The sequence below is a fragment of the Natator depressus genome, chromosome 3, assembly GCF_965152275.1.
Source record: "Natator depressus isolate rNatDep1 chromosome 3, rNatDep2.hap1, whole genome shotgun sequence".
NCBI lineage: Eukaryota > Metazoa > Chordata > Testudines > Cheloniidae > Natator > Natator depressus.
The window spans coordinates 7,786,880-7,805,934 of NC_134236.1; the positions used below are offsets into that span (position 1 = coordinate 7,786,880).

The window sequence follows — 19,055 nt, forward strand, 5'->3', positions numbered from 1 at the left end:
CTTCAAGCGCATGGAGCTCCTTAATTAGAACTCCACCACGAAGGAGTCTGGGGGAAGCAGAGCCATTGTTTCTGTGATGGGAGGGCAGTGAGAGCAGTAATTGGTGAACTGGGGCAGGGGAGATGGACAGTAGAGACTGTCACTCCTATTACACCCCAGGCCCCAGGAGTAACAAGAACATGTTAAGGACCAGATCCACAACGGGCATAATTCACCATAATCATATTGGCCTAAACAGAACATCAATTTACACCGTCTAAGAATCTGGCCCCAAGTGCCCAGAGCCGTACCCTGTAGTGAAGCATCACTTGTCAGTGGGGAAGGGCCCAACGAAAGAGGTCACTGAATCCCAGATCTACTCGGTCCACAAACTAAGGCTCTAGCCACCGTCACCCCAGTCCTGCAGGCTGGTTTCAGATCCAGCTTCAACAACTGGCTGAATAATTCACCGGGAATTGGCTTAGGCTCTAGGACCCTTACCGTGGCAACATGCGTTACATCCACATCGAGAGATCAGAGTCTAAGACCAGAGAGGTTGGGGCAGACTGGCAGGAGGATGCGCAGAGAAAACTCACTGGATCGGGCTGCTCCTCAGGCTGCACTTGTTCAGTGGCTAAACAGAGAAACTGTCTCCCGGGCTGGCATCCCCGCAACTTTTCCCATCACTAGCTTCACCTAGTGAGGCTCTACTCTGAAAAGGGTCCCTACAAATGGTCTTGTGAGAGGTCACGTTTGTTACGCCTCAGTGACTCCATCAAGCACGCTCAGTTTGAATATAGAGGTTTTCCTCCACTAGCCAGCACTGGGAACTCAAGCTGGGCTCAGAGTCATGCTGGCATCTTTCCTTCTCACATGGGACCACCACTTCTAAAGGTCCTGTGAGGAAAACTGGGTGCTTGGTGACCCCTGTGCAACCCCAGTACTTTCCGGTCATGACTTCAGTAGCACCTGAGCAATGCCACCGATTTACACAGGTGTAACTGATCAGAATCTTGTTAATGGTGCAATTGATGATGCCCCCAGAGGAAGAGAATCCAGCTCACTTGCTCTCAGCTGTGTTGGCTCTCGAGGGCTAACGAGAGTAAAGAGCAGTAAAAAAATAACCTTTCGCCCCTAAAACGAACAGTTCTGCCTCGGACACTCACAACAGGGAGTAGATCTGGTGAGTCAGCAGAGGCCTCTTTGTACACAGTCACTTTTCAGAGTAGAACCTCGCTTCTAACCAAGTTTTGAGCAAATAAATATTTCCAAGAGTCAAGTTGGTGACTGTGGTGATAATTTATATGGTGGAAAAAAAACAACACCTTCTGGTCACATTAGTGGGAATCAGGAGCATTTTCTCAGCATTCTCTTCCAAAAATAATCTAATTTCAGGACAGATTAAAAACCAACAACCCATGACTAAGTCAGAAAGCTCATTCCATGATACCCCCCCCCCCCTTTGGAGATTAAATTATAGGGGAGACATCCGATGGTGACTTACCTCACTCGCTCTGGGTAAAAGAGGGCCATGTTCCACACCGCAGCTCCGCCCCAGTCATGGCCGATGAACACTGCCTGGGAAATGCCCTAGAGGAATACAGGAAACAAGGAAGGCGTCATTGTGAGCATGTCAATGGGTCAGTGATTTTGGGGAGCAAATGTGGTTTTCAGGGCAGAAGAAACTCCAGATACTCTGGATAGGAACACAGGAGGGTGATCCAGCACTTACCAGTGGGCACGAAGGGTCTTCGGGACAAGGAGACATTTGGAAGCTCTCCACCAGCCAGAGCGAGAGAGGAGTGCAGCTCAGCTTGCCAATGTGGCAACGTCTTTCTCCCCTACACATTCAGAGCACTCTGCGCCAGACCAGGGTCCTGTCCATTGGGGAGGGGTGGGCCAGGGACTGCAGAACAGGCCAATGCTCATTGTTCCCCAGCCCTGGGGAGGATGGGGAAAGGGACAGCCAGAGGACGTTTGATTGGGGATTGGTCCTGCTTTGAGCAGGGGGTTGGACTAGATGACCTCCTGAGGTCCCTTCCAACCCTGATATTCTATGATTCTATGATTTCCACAGCCCAGCTGCAGAAGCTCTGAGAGCATGGCTCCAATGGAGCCGCAAAGCTAGGGAGTTCTGCTTCTTCCCCTGTCCCCGTGGCAATCACTGCTAGCAAAGCCAGGGAGTAGAGTTCTTTGTTTGCACTTGGCTCCTAATCCAGCAGGCTGGGTAGCCCACCCAGAGTGAAAACCAGCCTACTAGTGACCTTGCAAACCCTCGATCCAGCGTACCAGTCTGTTATCACCAAGGACAAACTTCCATTCACAATGCCCCGGACTCCACCCAGAGCCTGGGGCCGAGCACAGGGACCAAAGCTAGCCTCCCGCCAACCTACGAGCCGGCTGTCAAGTGCAATTCAGTTAGCTGCTGGCTGGAGTTTTGCTGAGTCTTTTACAGATAAATCAATTGCTCTCCTGACTCCCGCTGGCTGGGAAGTTTAAGGCCAAAGGCTGGATTCAAAGGGCACCTGGCGTCAGCTGGAGTCTGTGATGGTCTCACTCCCGTAGCCCTCCTGACACTGCTGTGCCAATGTGTAAAGGAGCATCTATTGATGTAGCTTACAAAGGAGCTGGGAGGAGGGGTTTCTTCCACGTCACGCAAGGGCTGCTTTAACTCAAGCCGCCTTACGTCTCCTGCTAGTTGCGTTCCTTGTGTCTCTCGGCATGTGGCTTATAGGAATTTAGCCTCCCTTCCATTTACATCAGGTGGCCAAGTTTGAAGCGGATATGTAAGCAGTAGGGTCAGTTACGTGTAGGCGAGTGGGTACAAATCAAAGGCAGGGCAAGAAAATTTGCAGTAGCATAAATGATCAATTTAAGCAGGACAAACCCTTCGCGTAAACACACAAACTACTTTAAACTGCTCTTAAGCTTAGTTCAGTAAGGCCTGGTCCATACACAGAGTTTCACAGTCTAACTAGGCGGTGTGAATTTAAACCAATTTAGTTAAAGCAGTTCAGAAGGGTACAGGGGCACTCTTACTGGGGTCTGAGAGGTGCTTATTATACGTTAGCCTGAACAGATCTCTAACAGATTTAGGACAGGGCACTGGAATAAGTCAGGATGTTATGGGTTCTAGTCCCAGCTCTGCTACTGTCTGGGCAACTCGCTTCCCTGTCCTGTGTCTCAGTTTCCCCCTCTGTAGAATGGGGATAGCGAATATGCCTTTCTTTGAAGAGCTGCAGGTGGACAGTGCTACATGAGAGCTAAGCCTTGCTGTTAGCCACCACCTCTTAAAACACCGGCTTCGCAATGAGGGCTCAGCAGCTGTCTCTTGTCGTAGGAGGCCTGGCCTTGCCGCAGAAGGTCAGAGGGAAAGGGGACCCGGCTCTCAGGAGAGGCCACTAAACCAACTGCAAAACAGCAGCAAGGCAGCGGCAAGCAATTTGTTCCAGTTTCGATTGGCCAGACCCTGCCTTACCTTGAAAGGACCATGGCCGCATCTGTTTCAACAAGATACAGCTCAATCCACGGTGCTCCCTGTTTAGATGTTATTTATTTGTGTGTCCTGACAGAGGCTGGGCCTGGCCAGACTCTCTCTCCTCCTCTGCACGTCCAGCCTTGCTACAGTACCGAGCTTCTTCAGAGGGCACAGAACCCCCCTGGGGAGCTAAGCCCCCTTGCGGGGACGGGGTGTCACATCTGGATTTCACAACTACTACTACTTTGTGTTTCACTGAAGCGCTCACAGCACTTACAAATGGAGGCACCATTATCCCCAGATGGGAAACTGAGGCAGAGAGAGGGGGAAGTGACTCATCCAAGGTCACACAGCCCATCAGTGGCACAGGTGGGAAGAGAACCCTGTGCATTAGCCATTGGACAGCACTGCCTCCTAGTTAAAAGGGGACTGGATACCAAAATGAACCCAGGCCGCTGTCCGGCCTGCCTCCTCTCTGCTAGTCTAAGCTACTTGCATGGCCCCTATTTTCATCGTACCCGAGCGCCTCACGATCTTCTATGTGTTTATCCTCACAACCCCCCTGCGAGGCAGGGCAGAGCCATTAGTCCCATAGTACAGAGGGGAAACTGAGGCACAGAGGGACTAAGGCCCAGTGGTATTTAGGTGCTTCACTATTGAAATCAATGGGAGTTGAGCCCAGATCCTCAAAGTGACTTGCCCAAGGTCACATGCAGAGCCAGGACTTGAACCCAGGTCTCCCAAGTCCATGCCTTAACCATCCATCTTCATGTCCGCTGGGGTCCAGGGGCTGATGTGAAATGAACTGGTGGGTCTCAGTCAAGTTCCCCGGGGAACAGGCACACCAAAAAATGACCCGCAGAAGTGGCACGTTGCTAGCAGTCTCAGCTGACAGGTTACAAACTCAGCGGGTCACGGCCAATGAACAGACTTCCCTCCCACCTCTAAGTGGGGGACACTCGCAGGGGTGCAGGGAAGCTGCTGTTCTGTGTCTACTCAAGACCCTCAGTGTGGTCCCCTTCCGGCTACGGCTGGGCACTGCCAGAGCCTCATCGGCACCGTGCTTTCCAGCAGGGGCGCACGGAGCAGATTTTGATTTAAAACTAGGCTCCTTTGTGAAGCACTTTTCCCCCAAGCTGTGCAACTGCTCAGACGCCAGCTGCTGCAGCAGCAAGAAAGAAAGATCAAGGGCTTGTCAAAAGGTTTTACAACCCACAGCGGTCACCGGGCCGGGTTGGGGCTGCAGAAAGAAAAAAAGCAATTGATCGGAAAACTGCAGGGCCTTCCAGGCAAATGATCCTTAACTGTCCCTAACCAGAGGGGAGTAGCTACCCAGAGCTATTGAGCAGAGCTGCTCCATATGGAACCGCTGGCTCACAGCAGCAGCCAGTGCGCTGAAATGGAGATTGAACGGTGCTTAAACGGAGCAGCCATTTCAGACTCAGAAGTTACACTGCGGATTAACGCCCAGTCCCCATCTCACAGCGCAGGAGACAGAGGGAAGGGCAAGGGGAGCAGATTTCCAGTCCCTTCTGCAGATTCTAGCTCCTCCCAGGCATGCTAGCTGTATCGTTGTGGGTTAGGGTGACCAGATGTCCCAATTTTATAGGGACAGTCATGATATTTGGGGCTTTTTCTTATATAGGCTCCTATTACCCCCCACTCCGTCCCGATTTTTCACACTTGCTGTCTGGTCACCCTATGTTAGGTACATACCGGAGAGATACAGCCCCGCCGGCAGGGCCACTCTGCAGGCAGGGAAGGGAAGGCGGCTCGGGGAAACCCCTGTGTGCACGGCACTGAGGATTGGAATAGAAGGGACTATGCCTAGTGCTGTGTCGTCGCCCCTCCTGGCACAGCACTGGATCCACCTCTGCCGCAGAAATAGTACGTCCCGTTAGCCAGCACATCGCCCCAATGCCACAAGGGGCACTTGACGGAGGCATTACGCTGGCCAGCCACTGCTGTGGATGCGCTGCACCTCCGCCCCCACCCCAGGGGCCTAGCTGAGCACGCTGTCAGCGATGCCGATGTACGAGGTGGCCATGGGTGGCGCATCAGCTGCCCGTTCGGGGAGGCCAGCCCCCAGCCCTTCTTCCCCACCCATCCCCCACTGGAGCCCCCGAACCCCCACATGGCCACCAGCCCTGGGCCACCCAACCAGCCCCAGCATCCCCAGCCTCAGATTGCCGGGCACCGGTCCCAGCCGCCCTGAGTCCCGGGCCACAGGCCAGCCCGCCCTAGCCCAGACCACAGGGGAAGAGCGAGAAGCAGGAGGGGTCTCTGGGTGAAGCGTGAGTGGAGCCATGCCTGGCTGTTTGGGGAGGCTCAGCCTCCCCTAGCCTGTGATACCCACTGCCCATGGGGGTGGCCCACAACTGGACCCAATAGGGGTATGTGGATGAAGGGCCAGAGCTAGGATGGGGTAGAGCTGGGGCTGGGGATATTAGCAGAGCTGGGGGCGGGGAGCCTGGACCTGGAAATGGCACAGATCAGGATTGATCGTTGCCCTTCTTTGCTCCTTTTCCAATTTTAATAGATATTTTTAGAGTCACGTTTATCTAAAACGTAAGGGTCCTTCTTGATTCATTCAGCAAACTCCGCACCCCCCACCCCCCCCACACACCTGACAGGTGTGTAAAACATGGGTTAGAACGGCAGAATCTGTCCACATATGTGTTTGCATTCATGAATGGGATATTAAACAATCTGGTAGAGTACTTTGCCCAAGGGCAACATAACCCAACCACCAGCCTCAGTCCTAGGACCAGCCACATTTATTGGCAAATCTTCCCACAGCTCTGCCCCGTGTAACATTTGCACGTGAACAATGGTGTGAACACTGGGTTCATCAATATCAGACTTAAATCCAGCCAGCCTACAACGCACACAGACTGCAGAGAGATTTATTCCACCTCTTCACAACAATCTGATCGTTCCCCATACAGTCAAATGGATTGGCCAGCTCTGAAGTCTAGGTAGCAGTCACTGAGGAGCAGCCCAATAAACTGGCACCTCCTCGCAGGGAGTCCTGGAAATCAGGAGCAGATATTGATGCGCCAGGACCTGCACTTTGAAAAGCTTACAAATATTGGTTCTGCTCTCGCTGCACCTTCATGAGCAGATGACTAAGAGCAAGTCTGTGGCTTACTTTCGCTGCCTGTTTTCGCCAAAGCAGATTCGTGACTGAAATATGGTTGGATCTGAGGGAAGATGGGGGCGGGAGGAGAAGAGGATGGTCAAGAGCATCCTCTCTTCCTCTCCTCTAATGGAGGAGAAGAGGATGGTCACACTTGACTGGAACTCAGGAGATGTAGAGTCACTTCCTGGCTTTAGCCAGAGCTCTCCCCATTCCCATACTATCTCCCAACACTGCTGTGAGGCAGAGGGGAAGTGCTCCTAACCCCATTCTACCGAGACTAAATGACTGGCCTAAGGTTCCTTGGCAAAGGAAAGAACTGTAAGCAGACCTCCTGAGTCCCAGGCCAGCACCCTGACCTATGGGCCATATTTCGTCCCCTATCAACCCATCACTTTCATGAGCAGTCAATTCCATCCATAGACTGAAGGGGCCCTGTCCCAGGTAGGAGCCCCAAGTGAAACCTGGCATTTGCAAAAAATGCATCCACAGAGCTGTAAGATGCCAAGTTAGCATATCGGCTAAGACTCAGCTCGAGAAAGGGCTCCATTTGCGACTCACCTGGAGGAGCCTGCAAGAATCACAGCTTGAATCTTGGCTGGAGTAGCACGGAACAGACCCACACACACAGTCACAGCCTATCTGGCCACCAGGTTACTCCTGGGGGAATTCTGCGCCACTGGGCACACGCAGAATTCATCTGCCCGCCCACAGGTATTTTTTCCCTCAGCAGAAAATACATTCTGGCGGAGAGGCGCTGCAGTTATGCCTTTCGCCCACCAGGGGCTGCTGTGGCACCAGAACAGAGGGTAGTCGGCTCACTGGCCATAGCAGCCCAGCACCCAATACGGGGGAGGAGAGGGTGCATTCCCCACAGCACCCTGACCATGGGGCCAGGTGAGGAGGCACAGGATAGGGTGTGGGGGGGGGGGGGGACAGACAGAGCAGGGCACATGGGGCTACTGGGGGATTACATGGACTGGGCTTCAGAATGGCGAGTGAGGGACAGACTGGGGCAGGGGCTGCAAGGGAGAGGAGGGTGCAGGGACACAGGGACGGGAGAAGAGAGGTGGCTGAGTGGGGGGCAGGGACACTTGGGGACAGGGGCAGATGTGCCTGACTGAATGGGAGAGGCTAGGGGTCAGCTGGGGTCTGCCTGGGAGAAGCTCCCCAACTCTGTAACAATCCCACCCCCCCAACAGGTTCCATGCTTCTCCCACCCACACCCAACAACCCCCAGGTTCACTCCCAGGCCCCCTTCCCGGCAATTACGTTCCTCTCCCTCAGCTCCTCCGTTATCCCTGACTTCCCCAAGCCTTTGCACTGCTGTTGAGGGGTGCGGGAAATACTTTTCTGCATTGCAGTTTAAATGAATTATTACTCAAAGCTGTCTCTTAATATGCCGAGTAAGGAATCTATTTGTCAAAAAACAGTTCCTGAATCTTTTTTGTCATCTGTATTGTTATACACATACGTGCCCACAGGTGTTTTGAAATAAATTACCAAAATAATTGAAGCTGGCATGATTATAATATATTATTTTGATACAAATAAAATATGAAGAATTTTGCAAAATTTTTAATTTTTGGCACAGAATTCTTCCAGGAGTAACCAGGTGCACTGGGGAGATTGCAGATTACTGGTGAACTGCAACAGTAACCCTGAAATACTAAGCCACCAGCGCGCATCACCTAGCTCCCACATGCAACCCCTCCATAACAAACCAACAGCATGTGCAGCCCAGTGCTACATACAACCCTACCACAAACTGCAAGCGAGCCCAATAACCCATCTGGGTACACACAGCAAAGAGAAACATCCCAGTTACAGCACCCTCTCTCTATGGGGCTAGAAAAGAGTAGAGTAAGATGCGCTTTTAATAATTACCAATACCTCTCTCAAGTCAAATGAGTTGCATTAGGGAGCATTCTAGTCTGTAACGAACCTTGGATTCTCGCCAGCATTTGAATAATGAAGTGGACATGAACACTGGTCTTGGACTGAAATCAGCTTGGCAGTGGATGGGGTTGTGAAATTAACAGCTGAACAGTTATAACAGGAGACACATGGACCGTGGTGTGAAAAGGCCATCCGAAGAACCCACTAAGCATTCCCAGCCTTTGAACGGAAAAGGGCCCAATGGAAGAGGCTCGGGCATCTCTCGCTGCAGTCCCCTGGAGTAGGATTTAGAAATGCACTCGTGGGAACACTCTATAGAACAGCCTTCTAAGAGATCCTGAATTGAACTGGACAGGCTTGATTCTCCACGGCCCTGCTCCATGCACAGACTCGTACCCTCCCAGACAAAGCAGGAGTAGAACTATGTACAGGTGCTAATGACATCGCAACCTGCAACACGGTGATGGTTCATGGCTCAGCAATCCTAGCTCAGCGGCACAACAGCACATGGGCACACAATCAGCAGCCGGAAATATCTGCCACTCCAAGTATGGCGAGTGTGCCATCATTAGGTGACTTGTCCCTCTCTTCCTGGAGTCAGCTTGTCATGGGGAACTAGCTGTCCCCGAACTCCATACCATACTTAATACAATCCCTTTTGTAAAGCGCCAGATGGAAAGATGTTGATCTATCCCAGCCCTGGGCACCCACCTACCAAGAAAAGACCGCCCCACGCTGAGAACCTAATCAACCCCAATGACAGCAGCAGAGCCTGCCACAATGGGCTTATCAAGGCTAGGAAGGAGAGGTTGGCTCCTTGTGACACTTCACTTTTAAAAGCCTTTCATGATGCTTTCTACACAGCCGCTGCTGAAAGGAAATGTTAATTGGATTTCTGGCAGACTGCGGCGGTGTCAGAGAAGGGCTGACATGTAAGATCTGACTTATCAGCCCGGGAACCTTTGTGCTGCAGTTGAGTCTCCACATCAATTATATGACAAACTCAATTCTTCCATCTTATCTTCCTAATTATTTTTCTTTCACCCTGTCCATATTCACCGCCCTGGAAAAATGCATTAAATGGATCATCACAGATCCTAACAAAGCTAGGAAACAGCAGGAGCCGAATTTCCAGGCTTATAGAAGCTGAAGGTCATACTAGATGAAAAAGTTTACCCTTAGGTCACAGATTTGACCTACTACCTTGAAGTTGAGAGATTATTCATGGTCTTGGGCTTAGCTAGGTCCCAAATTTTCTCCTACAAGCACTGAGGTAGCTCCAATGTCTTAGAGGTAAGAAGTCCCTTAGAGCAGTGGGCCAGCCGCCAGGCAAGCTTTGCTCCCAGATCTCACGCGCGGTAGGGCCCCTCTAGCAGTCCTGGAAGGTGCTACGGCTACAGAAGGTCCTACCCATAGAGAGAGGTGGTCGCTTGGGGAGACTGTATGGAACCCTGAGAGCTGTAAAGCTCAGACCATGATACCCTGAGCTTTCCTGCGGGAAAGCCAACAGCGTGACTGGAGCACAGGGGAGATGAAGACCCATCCTATTCACCAGGCAGGCTGCCACACCCTGGACCAGTGGAAGCTTTCCTTGAAGGGCTTGCCTTCCCAGGCATGGCACATTGCAGCCAACCAACCTGCAGGTCACAAGAGCAAATATTAACCCTCCTAACATCCTTGGGAGGCATCCCCAGTCTGGGGAAACTGAGACAGTGTGGGTGAGTGACTTGCCGGGAGTGAGTCACTCTTGAGCAGGAAGTTGAGCAACCATCCTGGGGCCACGGCAATTAGAACCCTGCATTCAGTCCAGGAAAGCCGGAACCCAGAAAGGAGCTGGACAAAGAGCCTCTGAAGCTAACAGCGGGCCGGAGGGGTTGAGTTACGAAGGAAGACTGAGAGGTAGATAGGTTGATATCACTTGGTCAGGGGGGCACTCATGGAAGGGGCAGGGCAACTCAAACATTCGGGGGAAAATAGCAAGAGCGGGAAACAATAATCGGTAGGTGGGTGATACATGCCCCTCCATTGTACCACCTGTACAGAGACCCCAGCAATGAGGGTGGCATAAATGATTGTACGTGGCAGATTCATGCAATACCATTGACCTTTTAGGTCAATTCCCTGCCCTCCTCCGAAGATGGACCAGGGAAGAGTCTTCAAAGGAAAGTCAGGGGCTTCTGTCATTTAGGACATTTAAAGAGAGGCAGCATGGTCTAGTGGATAGGATACTGGTGACCTGGGTTTTATTCCTGGCTTTCTGTCACTGAGCAGCTGTGAAATCTTGGGCAAGTCTTATTTAGACTGTAAGCTCTTTGAGACGGGGCTATCTATGGATATGTACAGCACCTAACACAATAGGCCCCAAACGAGATCTAAGTGCTCTCTATATCAGTGCTTCTCAAGCTATCTGATGTGGGGGACCGGCAATTTTTTCCCCCCAATGTGCGCGCAGACCGGCAGCCGACGGCTCATGGACCGGCACCGGTCAGCGGACCACCACTTTGAGTAGCACTGCTCACTATAGATAACAGGCTGGCAAAAACCCTAGAAATTATACTATAGGGAACAATCTTGCATTGGCTGGGGGAGATGGACACAATCAGTCTCCTCCATTTCTTGAATCATGCCGTTGTTATAGGGTTCCTGTTCCGTTTACACACACACACACACACACACACACCCACCCACCGGCTCAAAGCTGTGCTTTCACAAGCAATCACAAAAACAATGAGGAGTCTGGTGGCACCTTAAAGACTAACAGATTTATTTGGGCATAAGCTTTTGTGGGTAAAAAACCCCATCTCTTCAGACCCAGAAGTGGGTTTTTTACCCACAAAAGCTTATGCCCAAATAAATCTGTTAGTCTTTAAGGTGCCACAGGACTCCTCGTTGTTTTTGGGGATACAGACTAACACAGCTACCCCCTGATACTAAGCAATCACGGTCACTCAAAACATAGTTTAATAAAAGCACCAGCATTGCACTGAAGAGATCCTCAGACACACAATGCACAATTAAACTAACCTGCTAAACACGTTTCCAGCCACCGCAAATGTTGCAGAGAATTTCCAGGCTAGGCTGCTGGGATTTGGGCAGCCGACCGTAGGAGCTAAGCACACAAACAGCATTCCCGTCAATCAGACTGATTAGGAGACAGAATAGATTTTCCTTTTCGGGAAGGATCAAACAAACGAGTGAATAAATACTTGATTTTTCAAAAAGCGAGCGTTATCTGATGAGCAAGCAAAGTTTGTTTTGTCCCAATTGCTTTAAGTACCTAGGGCCTCCCAAGAAACGTAGATTGATACGATCTCCTGCAAAACATTTTTTAGATTACTTACCTCCTGGGATCAGTAGCACGGCTCTTAAACTCCATCCCCATACAGTTATAGCTGGGCAGCAGATGGTGCAAAGAGCATTTCATCTGCAAGCGAATTAAGGGAAACATGGAGCACACACCTCCACAAATGGGTTAGCCACACAGATTTAACAGTTAGCGCTTATATGGCGCGTCCATGTTTAATTAAATTTCAGATGCTTGCTACTGCCATCTGGATCGTGACAAGGGGGCGGCTGAGAAAGGGCCTTTAGAGTGGGGAATGGGCAAGAAAAATAATGGAAGAACCATTCAAGTAAGGAGAAAGGAAAGGATGCTTTGAACACTTTATCAAGTGCTGCCAGGCACTACAGAGCATTTGATACAATGTCTGCAGGGGGAAGGACTCCTGAGGGATTCAAGATGAGATATGGAGCCTTTCATCTCTAGTTTGCCATTTCAAAATCTGACCTGGGTTGGTAGTTAACTCAAGGGATCTCCCTTGACATTGAAGCGGCAAAGAGATGAAAGTACCTCTGGCTCTCAGCGTCTGTAAACTGAATGGAGTGAGGCTGGAAAGAGATTGTCTCATGGCCTGGGGACAGCCGTAGCAGCTGGGAATATTCATCCAGAAGGACCCCAAGGAACATTATAAGCCACACAAGGGACCACATTGCCCCTCACCTAAATGCAGCAACATATGGGGTAAAACACGGCAGCCACTTAACATCACACATCAATGCTACACAATTATAGAACAAAGTGATAAACAGCCTTGTTCACTCTACAAGGGGGACATTTTAGGGTTGGCAGAATGCAGCTGTATGCCCAAAACAATGGCTTTTTAGCCAAAGCCCAGCTCTTAGATAGGCTGCCCTGGGACCCTGAATAACCACCAGTAGCCAGGACGACAAACACTTTTCCGTCTCATCCAACAGATAGCACCTCCAACAGTGCCCCCTAGCACCAAGCCAGGGCACTGCTTCCCTACCAATTAAACGAAAGAGTGCTCAATGTGAACGACACTTCCTGCTGCACATGGGGGTTCCGTAAAAACTGCCCATCCACACACTGACCCAGCCTAGCTACAGAGTTTTTAGTAGGCAAAGAGTTAACGACATAACCTTTCTGCCACTGGGAAGTCTGCTTACTCAGAAGAGTCCAAAACACACAGAGGAGGGGGAAGCTGTAGCGGGGTTGATTCTTTATCAAACGATTCAGGCATTGTTTAAAAATTATGTAGCAGAAGGTTCCCAATTAGCCAGTGGGTATTTAAGATGCAATTAAACTTCTCCTTCAAGCAGCAAAGCGAAAAGTTGTCACGTTCCTTGGAAGAACCTGCAGATGGCAAAGAGGTTTTAATCCTGTCCCTGTTGCTTTCCACTGGATTCTCTTTCAGCAGCACACGTGTCCTTGGAGGGAAAGCTGGCAACCTACATAGCAGGATGATGGGACTCACAAGGAATGCATTAGAGAAAGGAGCTAGCAGAGAGTTGGCCAACTGTTTGCTACTCTCCTTTGGCCCTTGTGAAATCCCAGACAGCTAATTCCTTCAGTAGTAAAGACCACAGAGGGGCATAGCAATTAGAAATGATGAGCATCTCTCAGGTTGTCTACACGTGGAATACAGAACAGTACATATGTGCAGCCAGATATGGAGAGAGGCAGGGGCCAAGAGTGGAATCTCAACCAAGCAGAGCCGATTGGGCTTGTTCCCACCAGGTCTACAGGGGTCCATCTACACGACCCATGGGCTTTTGAGTGTAGGGAAGAGCACCACATGATGCAGGATACTTCAAAACATGGCTGTATAGCAATGTATGAGAAAAATGCTACTTCCCTCCCAGGCCTTCTCCAGACTGCTTGCACTGGGCAGGATACAATTCAAGCCAAACTCTACCTGTAATTGAGATGCAAAATGCCCAAATTATTGATACCAGGTTTGATCTCTTAAATGGCTTGTGAGGCTGGGCCAAAAAGGGTTAAGCAACTTGCAGGCTGATTGATCCAGATTCAACCTTTAGAGAGACACTAGTAAACAGTTGTGCTTTTTGTGTTTACACATATATCTTGTTAGAGGTTGACAATGTAACCAAATAGTTCCTGTCTATGGCTGTATTCTGTTAATTCAGAGATCAAAAGAAGATCTTAACATTTAAATGTACTGATATCACTGTCTTAATTTCTCTTTGAAATCGGTGGTAAATCTCCTGTAAAATGACAAAGATAAGCAACTGCCTTATGTTAATCCATGTAGCTAATTACCAGGGATGTTTGGGAAATGGGTCTACTTCCAAGCCAAAACGATTGCCTATTCTTCACTAAGGACTGCATGCTGCACCAGAACTATAAAGGGGACTCTTGGGTCCTGATCCTTACGATCTCAAATCTGCTAAAGCTTTATCAGAGGAAGCATTGAGCCACAAGACTGAGGTCTCCAATTTCACTTTGGGTCACCTTGATATGGAACATTGGACTATATCCATGGACTAATTCTGAAAGAACTCTTTGCAACACTCAAGTTCACTGTCTCTACTATGAAACTGGCTGACAAACTCGATTCATATCTGTATGTATAATGATCTTTTAACCAATACACTCTCTCTCTCTCCTTTTTGAATACATTTTAATTCTGTTAATAAGAATTGGCTATAAGCATATCTTTGGGTAAGATCTGAAATATTCATTGACCTGTGGAGTAATGTGTCCGATCCTTTGGGACTGGTAGAACTTTTTATATGATAAACAAGATTTTCAGTAATCTTCATCGTATTTGACTTGGCTGTCGGGATGGAAGCCCAAGGCTGGACTGCTTTAACGAAACTGTGTTTTGGCTTCTGTATAACCAGTATGGTATTGTAGAAGCTGTTTGGTTGCTAGCTGGGTGAATCTAAGTATTGGAATAACCACCAGCTTTGGCGATTATCTGTCCCATTCTTTGCAGTTTGCCCTAATCGAGCAACCTCAGCGTGCCCCCCACCCAGGACTCCAGTCACGGTGGCGTAGTCTGACTGGGATACAAATTACCACAGGTTAATTGGGTTTTTTGGATCAGAACCACACGTGTGTCAAAAATTAATTTTGATACTGGAGAGTTTTTAAAGGTTAAAAATCAGCTACAGATCATATGAAGATCTTGACAGAAATTAACAGAAATTGAAGAATTATGCTCACAGAGGAGGTTGTCTTAAGAAAAAGGCCCCAGAGGAAGAACTGAAAAATCTGTTAATGGTCAGCAATCAGGAAGCAGAAGCAGTGAGAAACAAGCAGCAACTTGAACATGAACAAAAACTGGCAGATCTTTGAATGCAGGAAAAGTAAAAGATAGCGGATATGGACTTAAAGAATAGCCTCAGAGATTTGAGATTGGTGAGGCATATGCAGAGAAATCAAGATTTGTATTAAAGCCCAGATCAGAATAAGTATAATCACAACACGAACGCATGAAAAGTATAACAGAACAACCCATGTTACACAGACTGACGCATCTTACGGGGAACACACAATGAAGATGGAAGAGGGAACCTTTCTTCCTCGAGTTTGGTGTTAAGGTTCCCACGGTCCGACCATCCCAACTAAGGGCTGGGCGTACTCCTCTTTTCTGTCCCTTTCCCTTTCCTCCACATGTCTGGGACCATATCTGCTTAAGTTTCAGCCCCCTGCCCATGTCTGTTATTCTGTGGGGGACCAATTTTAGCTGCTTGTATGACCATGCCAGGCCAATGCATTTCACAGTGGCTTTGACCTGTCAATGCAGTCTCAAACCTGCTCAGAAAGGTTCAAATAAACTCTTAAAACCAGACTATTATTGCGGTTACTATGTTTATATTGCTCAATCTTATGACCCTTGGGTCAATCAGTCATGCTAACTCTTGAGGCCTTATGCTAACTGCTAACTTATGGCCCAGCCTGTTTAAGACATTCATTTTACATACTCTTACTTACATTACAGCTTTAATTGTTGATTTCTTAAACATCTTAACATGTCCTGAAGGTACACAGGCCTGAACCCAGATTATGAATTACCCAAGTTTAGATCAGCTCATACTTGGAAGACCAGGTCACCATACCCACCTTCCAAAACTTACATGACTCCTTGTTTCATGACGGCCATAAATAAGGACCCAATCCTAAGAGGTGCGGCCGACCCCTCACTCACAATGAGCACAAACAGGAGTAGCAGGTGTTCAGCACCTCACAGGATCAAACCCACCGCGGACAGGAAGAGCGGACTCTTCCAGCTCCTTGAAATGAAAAAGAACAGAGTTGTTCCCAAAAGGCACAAGGTGTTTTCAAATATACACATGGCCAGCAAACCTCCGGACACGATGAAGTTTTAAAACGGGCATAGCCTGATCAAATAACCCTAGCCGCAGCGAGAACCCTAGCCGTGGCATTCCTTAGAGTGCACTTGCTCACAATAGGCCCGAAGTCCGGGGAAGAGAAAATTACGATGAGCAGTTGGAGAGAGAAGTGGGGTTTTTATCCACGAAAGCTTATACCCAAATAAATCAGTTAGTCTTTAAGGTGCCACCAGACTCCCTGTTGTTTTTGCAGATACAGACTAACATGGCTACCCCCTGATACTTTGTTTCCTCTGAACCTTTTCTCAATAGAGGGGAGCCTTACTCCAGCAAAATTAGACACAATTAAGAGACATTTTGGGGCAGGGCCATGGCCACGTTCAGATCTGTGGCAATGGCTGCCTTCTGCTCAGAAACGTACAGAGGATGGCAAACATTTTATCTATTGGGAGCGAGTGGCTGTAGCTGCTGGAGGGTGAGTGGCATTTCCTTGGAGTCTTTGCTGTCGAGGGCACAAACATGCCCCGCAGTCACATTTCCCTATGCACTGCAGGATGGGGACTGCCATCCGGGGGACATGTTTACAATCTATGGTGACACTGTTCTCATAGTCTTATCAATAACGTAACATAGGAGTGGCCACATTGGGTCAGACCAATGGTCCATCGAGCCCAGTCTCCGGTCTTCTGACAGTGGCCAGTGCCAGGTGTTTCAGAAGGAATGACCAGAACAGGGCAATTATTGAGTGATCCCTCCCCTGTCGTCCAGTCCCAGCTTTTGGCAAACAGAGACTAGGGACACTCAGAGCATGGGGTTGCATCCCTGATCATCTTGGCTAACTGATGGACCTATCCTTCATGAACTTATCTAATTGTTTTTTGAACCCAGTTATAGTTTGGCCTTCACAACACCCTCTGGCAAGGAGTTCCATAGGTTGACTGTGCGTTGTGTGAAGAAATACTTCCTTTTGTTTGTTTTAAACCTGCTGCATATTAATTTCATTGGGTGATCCCTGGCTCTTGTGTTGTTTGAAGAAGTAAACAACACTTCCTTATTCATTTTCTCCACACCAATCATGATTTTATAGACCTCTATCGTATCCCCTCTTAGATGTCTCTTTTCCAAGCTGAGAAGTCCGTCTTTTTAATCTCTCCTCATAAGGAAGCTGTTCCATGCCCCTAATCATTTTTGTTGCCTTTCTCTGTATCTTTTCCAATTCTAATATATCTTTTTAGAGATGGGGCAACCAAAACTGTTCAAGGTACCATGGATTTGTATTGTCGCATTATGACATTTTCTGTCTCGTCGTCCATCTCTTTCTAATGGTTCCTAACATTGTTCGCTTTTTTGACGGCCGCTGCACTGAGCCGATGTTTTCGGAGAACTATCCACAGTGACTCCAAGATCTCTTTCTTAAATGCTAAGAGTTAATTTAGACCCCATCAGCTTGTATGTATAGTTGGAATTATGTTCTCCAATGTGCATTACTTTGGATTTATCAACATGAAGTTTCATCCACCATTTTGTTGCCCAGTCACCCAGTTTTGTGAGATCCCTTTCTAAAACTTCACAGTCTGCTTTGGACTTAATTGTCTTGAGTAATTTTGTATGATCTGCAAACTTTGCCACCTCACTGCTCACCCTTTTCCAGATCATATATGAATATGCTGAAGAGCACTGGTCCCAGTAAAATATTTTGGGTATACAGTACCCTGCAGTACTGCTTAGGGGCCCCAAGGCATGGTTCAGGACCCCACTGTGCCAGGTGCTGTACAAACAGAAAGATAGCCCCTGCCCCCAAAGATTTTACAATCTAAGTAAATGGGTGTCCCTTGCGGGTACCACTGCCCTGTTAGCACAAAGGAATAATGGTGTAATGCACGCCTGTGTGACATGAGTTTGGCAGATCTCAGCCCAGACCCACCAAGCAGGCAGGTGTCTGCATCACAAAAACTATCACTGCTGTTGGTCCCTTTTGTTGGCAGCCTCAGAGAGGTGGTCAGGGATTGAATAGGCCAGGGCGAGTGCGTTCACCTCTTGGCCAGAGAAGTGGTCCCTCCAGGTGAGGGTTGAGGCTCACTGGTGTGCTGTGTTTATGAAGATTAAGCATAGCCCCACTGTGCAGAGGGCTGTTCCTATCTAGTTAGAGTCCCTTCAAACTACGGCTCCCGGGCCAGATCTGGCCCCTTGGGGCTTTGGATCCAGCCCATGGGATTGCCACCCCCATGAGCCCCGCGCCGCTCTCGGAAGCACACCCCACACCCCTCCTGCAGACCAACTCCCTGCCCTGAGCTCCCTGTCTGCACCCCAGCCCCCTGCAGCACTCTGCACCCCTCCTGCACCCCAACCCCCTGCCCTGAGCCCCCTCCCACACTCCGCAGCCCTCCCTGCCCTACTGCCCTGAGTCCCCTCCCACACTGTGCACCCCCTCCTGCACCCCAACCCCCTTCCCTGAGCCCCCTTGTACACGCCGCACCCCTCCTCTGCCCCACCCCCTTTCCCTGACCCCCTTCCTGCACACCGCACCCCCTCCCACACCCCGCACTCCCTCCTGCACCAGCCCTACATTCATGGCCCTGCAAGCAATTTTCCCACTCAGATGTGGCCCTCGGGCCAAAAAGTTTGCCCACCCCTGGCATATACACATGTATTATCGAAATACGTATCTCATGCAGTATTGTATTTTCCTAATAAAACCAAGTTATTTTTATCTATTTGAATGATACAAAAGTAGGGTGAAAAAATCAGAAAAAAATGAATAATACTTTTTGTAAAACCTGGGCATTTTTCGGTAAAAATCAGTTTAAACTGAAAACAAAGGGGATTAATTATAACGCCATGACAGGACAAACCAACCCTCGGAATGAGGGGCACAAAGGCCAGGCCAGAACTTATGTTCAGTGTAGGGAATTCTGATCAATTTGCCCAACAGAAGACATG

At 49.1% G+C, this 19,055-nt stretch overlaps 1 protein-coding gene across 1 annotated transcript in view; it reads right to left on the reverse strand.

Annotated features, from left to right (window-relative positions):
• Positions 1–19,055, reverse strand: part of EPHX2 (epoxide hydrolase 2) — a 100,618-nt gene that overhangs the window by 36,933 nt on the left and 44,630 nt on the right. Inside the window, exon 11 of the mRNA XM_074946759.1 lies at positions 1,484–1,569. Within this exon, the coding sequence (XP_074802860.1) occupies positions 1,484–1,569 (86 nt within the window). The remainder of the gene's footprint in view (positions 1–1,483; positions 1,570–19,055) is intronic.